Here is a 9,012-nt window from a genome sequence, read left to right on the forward strand (position 1 = left end):
TGTTTAATATTTCTAATTACAAAGTAGACATATATCGTATTTTATGAAACAAATATCTTATTTGGGTCATCAATAAAAAATATTACTTTTTATTATGAATATCGGTAGGGTTGACTCGTCTCACCTGCTCAAGTTTAAAAGTGTATTGGGATCCAAAACTTAAACTTGCCACTTCTTGAAATTAAGGTGAAACCATATTTTAAAAAAATAGTTATCGAAGGGGGACAAGTAACATCCAAATTAAGCCACGCCCACGCGTGTAAGCGCACTAAGAGAAGGAGTGGGAAAAATGGGTGGGGGAGGGGGATGGATGAATGGGATGCTTTGGCCTCCAAAACCACCAACAATATACATACATAAGCAAATCACCAAATCTCAACTCCGACCAGTCCTGTCAAGATTCTCTGATGTCCAACACAAATCAAACGGTACATGACAAGACACGTGGCCGACAAGAAAGGAGATTGCACCATCATCCTAGTGGAGGAAACTATCATCATAGTAGTGGCACTCATCAGGATCTTCCTATTCTCAAGGTGGTGGGAGCAGATTCTGCTGCTAAAGTGATTTCTTTTTCCATGAAAATAATCTAAAACTTGATTTTTAGAAATATATATAAGATTTTATACATTAAACAGATAAAAGTTGTAATACTTGCCCACTAAATATGAGAAAAAAAGTTTAATCTTTAAAGTAACTTTTTCATATCATAAATTCGATCACTTTCAGAGTATGAATGTATGTTTAAGCCTCGTAAGATTGATATCTCGATGGCCTCACTTCTTGGGAAAACTCTTTTCAAGAAATGGTGGGGCTTGCCCACTTGCATTGCATGAATAAGAATCTAAGGAATAAAAAAAAAAGGTTGATATATCTTGTATATATATAGTTAAAAGTAGGTTTCATTGTTATCTTTCTATGGAGGAAGGCGACTGCCCGTCTGGTTCGATCCAATATTCATGAAAGATACTCATCTTTTCTTTGTTCTAACATTCAAGTATGTTATCATTAGCTTTCGATTTGATGCATTGCAATGTTGACTAAGCTCACAATTAATAAAGTATCCACATATTTGTAATTTGGTGTCGTATGTTTTCAGTGGCAGGCCTTTCTTGATTTGAAACAAAATGACCCCATAAATAATCAGCCACGCTTCCCTCGTTTCTTCCTCCTCCTCCGTCGTCGATTTCGTTTACGGTATCGTTACATGCTTGAAGAGTAACTCAGCTCGTTTTGCTGTGAGCTCGAAAAAACTTCGATTTGTGGCAAGTTTGGATTGTTTGATTTACTATTTCGATGCTTATTTTGATAATGAAGTGTGAAAGTTATGTTGTTTCTCTGCTTAAAAGTTAATATGGTCATGAAGATACTTTGCCAACTTTATAGCACAATTCCGATAGAGTATGGACAGAGAAATTCACAAAACTGTCTATTGGAAATTTGTTAAGTATACTTACCAATCTGGTATCAAATTTGGCTAAAATTTCCATATATATGCCAAGCTATTGAAACATGGTGCTTTACTTTGCTTCACAGTTTTCTTGTCCAAACGTGAGGTTTTCACTGTGCTTGGCTTCTTTACATAGTTGTCATGTTTTATTCTGTTCCCTTGATATGTGGAAAAGTAATGCATCAAAACTGAGTGTGCACCATGAGCCATACTTTCTATGGTCTTTATGTAAAGATTCCAAATACCCACAAAACTAAAGGCAGAAAAAGTTCTTGCAGTCAGTAGATCGTGGTCTGAATATGTCTAGGCCCTTCGGGATTAGGATCTTCGTAGAAAATTGCTCGTCCTACCCAGCCCACGTGCAGCAGAACTTAGAATTCTTGGAATAAGTATGCTATTTTTTCTTTCTGATTTTTTCTTGTGATGCAGATCAAAGGGAGTGCACCTATTCTATCTGACCTCTTCCTTGATACTTGATGAATGGTGAAAATGAGATTTTTATTGTTTTTCTTTTCATATTGAACAAAGTCTCAATGAAAAATCATAAAAGGGCTGGCTTCGATTTGTTTTTTAGAGTTTACTTTCTGCCTGCGTGTGCACCAGTTAATTTTACGGTCATTATTTTTCTTTGAAGGAATAGGACCAAGTTCTATGAGCTTCTTCATCTCGAACGCATAATAATTGTTACGAAAATGAAGTTTATGAAACTGGGGAACCGGCCAGACACCTTCATCACAGAGGAGGCTACAAGGTAAGCATGACTTTTCTGCTGCAGTTGTGTAGTGCTGATCGAGATGATGCGATGACAATTGACTGCGGATCACAATTTTCAGGAGCGTTATATCTGATGTACCGAGCAACCTTACCATTCAAATAAACAACATAATCTATCTTCTCCACAAGGTAAATTTTGTTGCTGGTAAAAATGTAGATCATTCAAAGCCAACATAGATCACTCGTATAATACTTGTTTCTGGCATGCCTAGCTACAGTATCCTCTTCTTCCAAAGTGTGGGCTACTGCAACAACTCACCTCAGATTCTGAAGATTCGAGCAACGTCACGTTGAACCTACACGATATTCCAGGAGGAGAGGAGGCTTTTGAGCTTTGTGCCAAGTATTGCTATGGGATAACAATTAACCTCAGCGCCCACAATTTCGTATCAGCCTTTTGTGCTGCCAAATACCTTGGAATGACCGAGAAAGTCGAAACTGGGAACTTTGTCATGAAATTGGAGGCTTTTCTCTCATCTTGCATTCTTGAGGGGTGGAAGGACTCGGTTGTGACTCTTCAGAATACTAGACGGATATACGAGTGGTCAGAAAGCCTCGGTATCATTCAAAAATGTGTTGAATCCATTGTCGACAAGATACTAACACCTCCGCACAAGGTAAGAATCTGTACTTCGTATCTGGTTTGAGTCACCTAAGCATAAAAATTTGATTTATATGAAAGTCCTCTTCAGGTTTCATGGTCTTATACATATACCAGACCAGGATACCAAAAAAATCGTCGAGAGTCCGTGCCAAAAGATTGGTGGACAGAGGACATATCTTTCCTAGATGTTGACATGTTTCGATGCATAGTTATGGCTATAAAATCAACAAATATGCTGCAGCCACAGCTAATTGGTGAAGCTTTGCATGTCTATGCGTGTCAGTGGCTGCCAGACATCACTAATACAGGATTGAACGAAGGGTCAACGTCTCAAGTGGAAGATGAAGATTCTTCGGACAGGAAGCAGAGAATTCTTGAAAATATTGTCAGCCTGGTTCCAGCAGATAAAGGATCTGTCTCGGTTAAGTTCTTGCTAAGACTCGTTAGCATCTCAAATTTTCTTGGAGTGTCTCAAGTGACAAAAGCAGAACTTTTGAGGCTTTCAGGTTTGCAGCTCGAGGATGCGGCGTTGGATGACTTGCTGCTTCCTAATCGAGTATCAAATGATCAAACTTCGTATGACATCGAATTGGTGCAGACAGTGTTAGAGAGTTTTTTGAGGCAATGGAAAAGACAAACTCCAACAGATGAAAGCCTGTCACTAAGATCGATTAAAAATGTTGGAAAGCTCATCGATTCATACCTGCAAGTGGTTTCGAAGGATGCCAACCTGCCGGTTAAAAAAATGACGTCTTTAGCTGAAACACTGCCAGAAATTGCACGTACAGATCACGATAACCTGTACAAGGCAATCAACATTTATCTCAAGGTACTGTTCTAATAGTGTGATGAATCAATTCATTCAATAATATTCTTGCAAAACTGCATATTCGTCTATAACAAAGGCTATAGGTCCGCAAAGTTAAAACTCAAATATTTTCAACTATAGAACAAATCAAAATATCACCTGCGACATTGTACCATATAGAAATAATATAGGCAACTGTAAATTCCCAATATCCCCTCTTAATCATTATTCCAACTTGCAATTCATGATAATCGAGCACATGATCTCAACTATAATATCAATCATAATACCGACGGCCTATAGTTATTAGTAACAACTAAAACTCATATTTTTTTTCAATTTAGATTAGTCTACGCATCGTGTTCTGATTGATATAACAGCCACCGCTATATTATCGATTGTTATTGCCCAATATTTTTCTATTTTAAAATGTATAAGCATTTCCTAATCTTATGCATTCTGATTTCGAGTATTCATTTGAAAACTTCTTGCATGTACATTTGACAACAGGAGCATCCTGATCTGAGTAAAATGGATAAGAAGCACCTCTGCCGGATTCTTGATTGCCAAAAATTGTCGCCAGAAGTACGTTCACATGCAGTGAAAAACGATCGATTGCCTTTGAGAACCGTGGTGCAACTTCTCTTCTTCGAACAAGAGAAAGGCTTAGAACAAGAGAGAGGCAACACTACAACAAATATAAAAGACAGAACATCAGATCAATCCTCGGTAGTCAGAGATGACATGAACAAATTAAAATTAAGCACAAACAACCATCATTCGAGTAAAGGAAAGGGTGGTAGAAATTATGATGATAAGTTCCAACTAAGACCAGAACTAAGCTTTAAAATAAGGGACAGTGCGGTGCAAGAAATGAGAAAGGGAAGGAAAATTAGAGATGAAGGGATATCTGAAATTCAGCATTCAAATTTGAATCCTCATGAGAAAGCTAAAGAAGGAAGAATCTCAGGGAAAAATCATAGCAACAAAGGCAGAGAACGATAGCGCACAAGGATCAGTAAATTGAATTCCAGTAAAAAAAGCTTGAGTAAGAAGAGTCTCAGCAAACTTAGAGCAAAGGCAGAGAAACATAACACACCAAGAATCTATATACTTCATGATAATAATTTTCTTGTGCAATGGGCAGGAGAGATCATTCTGAGTTCTGCGTCTGAAATTGTAAACAAAACACCACATGTAACCCCATTTATGTATAGAACTATTCATAATTCCTGTTAATTGTCTCCCGTGATGTTCTGGACTTTTCTAGAGAATTTGATTATAGATTGAAGCAAAAGAATGACAATTATCAAACATCTATGAATAAGAATAAACACGTATTCTTTCACAACCGCCATGACTGCAATACAAGTTCTTCAGTCTTACCTAGTACAATGCAACAATTGGCAAAACTACAGATACAAGCTTAACATGAATTCTTGAATAGTATACTATGATGGTACATAATCTAACACAAGATCTAAAGTCCAATTCATCTCATTTATCTGCGCAATATTCTCTTTTCTATTGTAACATGCCAGTTTTAGAAGAAGGGACCCTCAGAACCCCACTCCAGAAAACTCTGATCACACCAGAAGTATGTAAAATCCACAAAAAGAATTAGCAATGATATAATTCTTCCATTGCTCAAACTAAAGCCTGCTGCAACATCAGCAACCCCAACAAGAAATTTGAAAAAGAATGACAATTATCAAACAGCTATAAATAAGAATAACCACATATTCTTTTGCAACCACCATGACCGCATAAAATTTCTTCAGTCTTATCTAGTACAATGCAACGGTTGGCGAAATACAGATACAAGCTTAACATAAACCCTTGAATAAATACTATGATGGTACATAATCTAACGTAAGTTATAAGGTCTAATTCATCTATCTGTGCAGTATTCTCTTTTCTTTTGCAATGTGTCGGTTTTAGAAGTGGGAAACCCTCAGAACCCCATTCCAGAAGACTGATCACACCAGAAGTATGTAAAATCCCCAAAAAATAATTAGCAATATTTGCATTGCTCAAACTAAATACTGCTGCACCATCAGTAACCCCAACAAGAAATTTGCAACCACCAACCGAAGGGTTCAAGAACGTGACAATCCCGAGTCCATCAAATTCGCAGCTCTGTGCATTCTGTTTTTGAAACTGATAGTAGCTGTTGAAAGCATATGATATGTTTCCCTTCTCACCGATATTATTGCAAGATCCCCCATAGCTGAGTGTTGTGCAATCGGCATAACTACAAGCAAGTTTGAAGTGGTTTTCCAGGGTAGAAAGATCCTCGGTAGGATTAGCCACGCACCATCTAGAAGGAAGATACTGAACATTATTTGCATTCTTTAATAATCCATACCCGAGGTCCAGCGAATATTTTGCCTGCCCATCAAAAGAGTGTCTCTCAAAGTTTCCGGGGAGTATACTTTTAGCCCCTTCATCAAGGAGACTGAAAAGATATATATCCACAGGAGGCACACCTGGTCTTAAAGGCGTCCCATTGTTTCTTAGAACATGATTCACAAGACCCTGGTTGAAGGCCCTCGCAGCATTGTAATTAGCACTAACAGTTCCATCTGTTGGCCAACCCACCTCTCCTATAACAATGGGCATCTGACCATATCCAAGCTTGCTGAGAGCCGCAACCAAGGTGTCAAAATTACCGTCAAATGCATTATAGTATACATTTGATTCGTCCATCACAGGATGAGCTGTACCCTCAAAAAATGCGTAGTCCTGAGGAAAATCTGAGTTTCCATAGAGACTTAAAAAATGGGTAAATATTCACTACAAAAGGCGAACCATTTGAATTCAGGAAAGAGACGAGCTGAGTCATAATTTGGGTAAGCTCAGGCCTGAAGGTTCCTTGTGATGGTAGATTAGATTCATAGGCATCAGCATTGCACGGTACAACCAGCTTTACCATGCCCACAAGATTTGCATTTGCTAAAGACTGTTGTAGATTCATTAGAGCAGGTAAAACATAAGATTGAAATTGACCAGAACAACTATTCAGAAAGGGCTCGTTTCCTACAGCAATATATCTGCAATGACACTGTAAGTATCAGCAATGTGAAGAAAATTTAAACGGTAAGCAGCAATGTTAATTCAAGTTTTCTACTAATAAATAAAAATTTATTATCACTGCCAAAGATTTCACCAAATGAGGCTCCAAAATTTTTCTAGATGTATTGAGAAACTTCATGTTCATTTGTCCAAGAGAGATAATTCACTTTCAGGCTATATTCCAAGCATCTTGCTTTCTGCGCATAAATTTCAAGGCAAAGAGGCAGAGACTTGTAGAGTTATTGAAGAATTGAAAGTGCACTTACGTCCCAAGGATTTATAAAACCGCAAGAGCTAAACCTGTTCGTGGAAAAAGGATTTTTCTATCCAGGTAATTTGCGCGTTGTTTAGTCTAACTGAACAACACAATTAGTCTCAACGAATCCATCTTGATACATCTTCAAATCATGCTCAAATAATTGCAGCATTTATAATTTAGGACATCAGATAATGAGTTTTAAAAAAAATACTCTTGCCTTTGCCAGAATCGGCCGAAGCAACTTCCGACAGAACAGAAGCAGTCAACAAAAGAATGCATACAAGGAGAAAAATCCAAGCTTGAAGACATCAAAGTGCAATAAAACTAACCAAGCATAAAGATCAGAACCATTCACAATAAAAAAACAAAATCTAAAATCGGAAAGCGCAACTAGAATTACCGGAATAAACACACTTGATATTGACACCCCCTTTAACCATGTAACTGGAAACATTCTGAGCAACCCATAAATCAGAAGCAGAAGTAGAAGCACTCAGTAAAGCAAGCATTTCATTTGGGATCCCAACCATAACTTCAATCTCACTTCCCATTAATGCCCGCATCGAACTGGGGTCAGTATCAAACAGCTTCACCTTGGATATCTTGTTGTCTTTCAAGAGAAGCACCACCGTCTCCGGCAACAGACGGTGGAGTGCCAAAGTTCCCTAGTTCACTCATATGCCCGACTCCACTACCACCGCCACTGCAGACATGCAAAACAACAGCAGTAAGATTTCGCCGGAAAAACGTGCTGTCGCCATTTTCAAACGCCGGTCGAGGAATTTCAGAGAGGACACAGTTCATTAACGTGAAACCGTTTCGTTTGACGGCGGTCGGCCCGTGTGAGGGAAAGGTGATTAGCGTTTAAACCGGCCGTATAATAAATATATAACTAAAATCATATAAACGGCAAATTTAATAAAGTTTTTAAATTGAAAAGAAGGAAGAATGGAACTTGGTTGCTTGAACTTTATGGGTCCATGGTGCCAACAATGAACGGCCAACTGTGTTTGACTTTTTGTACATGAAGGAAGAAAAGAACTTGGTTTTTCATCGATAAGATAACTTATGGATCATATAATGTGCGTCGTCATTATGATTTTTAATCGAATATCGTTATCTTCTTTTTTCAGACGAGCTAGAACTCGATCAATTCTCTGATGCATAATGTGGTTGCATCCAATTCCTTTGATCTTTTTTCCAATGAGTTTGCTTGAACTTAATCTGGAAAAAATATTTTGGAACTTTGATTTCAAAATTTACAATCTCATCAAGCCAAACTCGATCTTAAACACTTAATTTTTTTAAGAGTATGGTCAAATGACATCATACATCACACACCATATGATACAAACGGCTGTAGAGGATCACACCAGCAATACCTCTGTTTACAATGTTATGGTAAATTGATTTTATATTGTATTTTTACATTATTTATTTGTTAATCAGTAGTACATAAAAATATTCTTGTATTGATTCAACATGGAATACAATGAATAGAATATTTCCACAGCATTGTTATCTTGTTTATCATTTTCTTCACATTTTCTAACTTGATATTAGAGATCCTGGCTGAAGTCACTTTGAATCTTTGGTCAAGCTCCACCACATTCGCTAATCTTTCCGCTAACTATATGATGATAAACCCAACTAACCAGATTAATTATGTCAAGCTCGATGACGATAATTTTCTTCTTTGGCACCTTCAAGTTTTAGTTGGTATCCGTGGTCTGGGTCTCGAGTTTTTCATTTATGAATCTTCGCTCGTTCCATCGAAAACGGTTCCCAATGAAGAACTTCTGGAAGGTCTGAATCCAATATATATAATGATTTGTAACGTACCGTATTTTTAAACTATTATAAAATTTACGAAAAATAAATTTTTTCTTAAATATGTAGTAACCATCCAAATTGCAATAAAAATCATCTGTTCGTCTCAAATATTTGTAAAAAAACAACCACAACCAAAGTTTGCAAAAGCACTTGTTTAAACATCGCAACAGTATCATGAAATCAGAGTATTTGAAACAATCATAAAAATC

The 9,012-nt window shown here is 37.3% G+C and overlaps 1 protein-coding gene and 1 pseudogene across 3 annotated transcripts; one reads left to right on the top strand and one right to left on the bottom strand.

Moving 5' to 3' along the window:
- The first annotated feature begins 857 nt into the window (after positions 1-857).
- On the top strand, positions 858-4,875 carry LOC140838853 (BTB/POZ domain-containing protein At5g47800-like). Of its 3 annotated transcripts, XM_073205462.1 has the most exons (7): positions 858-997; positions 1,100-1,933; positions 2,091-2,201; positions 2,284-2,353; positions 2,443-2,841; positions 2,917-3,657; positions 4,147-4,875. In XM_073205462.1, exons 3-7 carry the CDS (start codon positions 2,143-2,145, stop codon positions 4,639-4,641), a joined length of 1,764 nt encoding a protein of 587 aa, XP_073061563.1. In that variant the 5' UTR covers positions 858-997; positions 1,100-1,933; positions 2,091-2,142; the 3' UTR covers positions 4,642-4,875. The 3 variants fall into 3 exon arrangements, with proteins under 3 accessions (XP_073061563.1, XP_073061561.1, XP_073061562.1); XM_073205460.1 differs by lacking the exon at positions 1,100-1,933 and having other exon boundaries at positions 911-997; positions 2,085-2,201; positions 2,437-2,841; XM_073205461.1 differs by lacking the exon at positions 1,100-1,933 and having other exon boundaries at positions 913-997; positions 2,085-2,201.
- Positions 4,876-5,015: 140 nt separating this feature from the next.
- On the bottom strand, positions 5,016-7,966 carry LOC140838855 (glucan endo-1,3-beta-glucosidase 5-like; annotated as a pseudogene).
- Between the last annotated feature and the right edge of the window lie 1,046 nt (positions 7,967-9,012).

This window comes from Primulina eburnea, chromosome 8, assembly GCF_022965805.1.
Source record: "Primulina eburnea isolate SZY01 chromosome 8, ASM2296580v1, whole genome shotgun sequence".
NCBI lineage: Eukaryota > Viridiplantae > Streptophyta > Magnoliopsida > Lamiales > Gesneriaceae > Primulina > Primulina eburnea.

What these genes read in the sequence shown, in the direction of transcription:
- LOC140838853 (XM_073205460.1), top strand. Translation starts at nt 960, where the DNA reads ATGAAAGATACTCATCTTTTCTTTGTTCTAACATTCAA. An exon ending in TAATCTATCTTCTCCACAAG is followed by an intron (nt 2,354 to 2,436) that starts GTAAATTTTGTT and finishes TGGCATGCCTAG; the next exon opens with CTACAGTATCCTCTTCTTCC. An exon ending in CAATCAACATTTATCTCAAG is followed by an intron (nt 3,658 to 4,146) that starts GTACTGTTCTAA and finishes ATTTGACAACAG; the next exon opens with GAGCATCCTGATCTGAGTAA.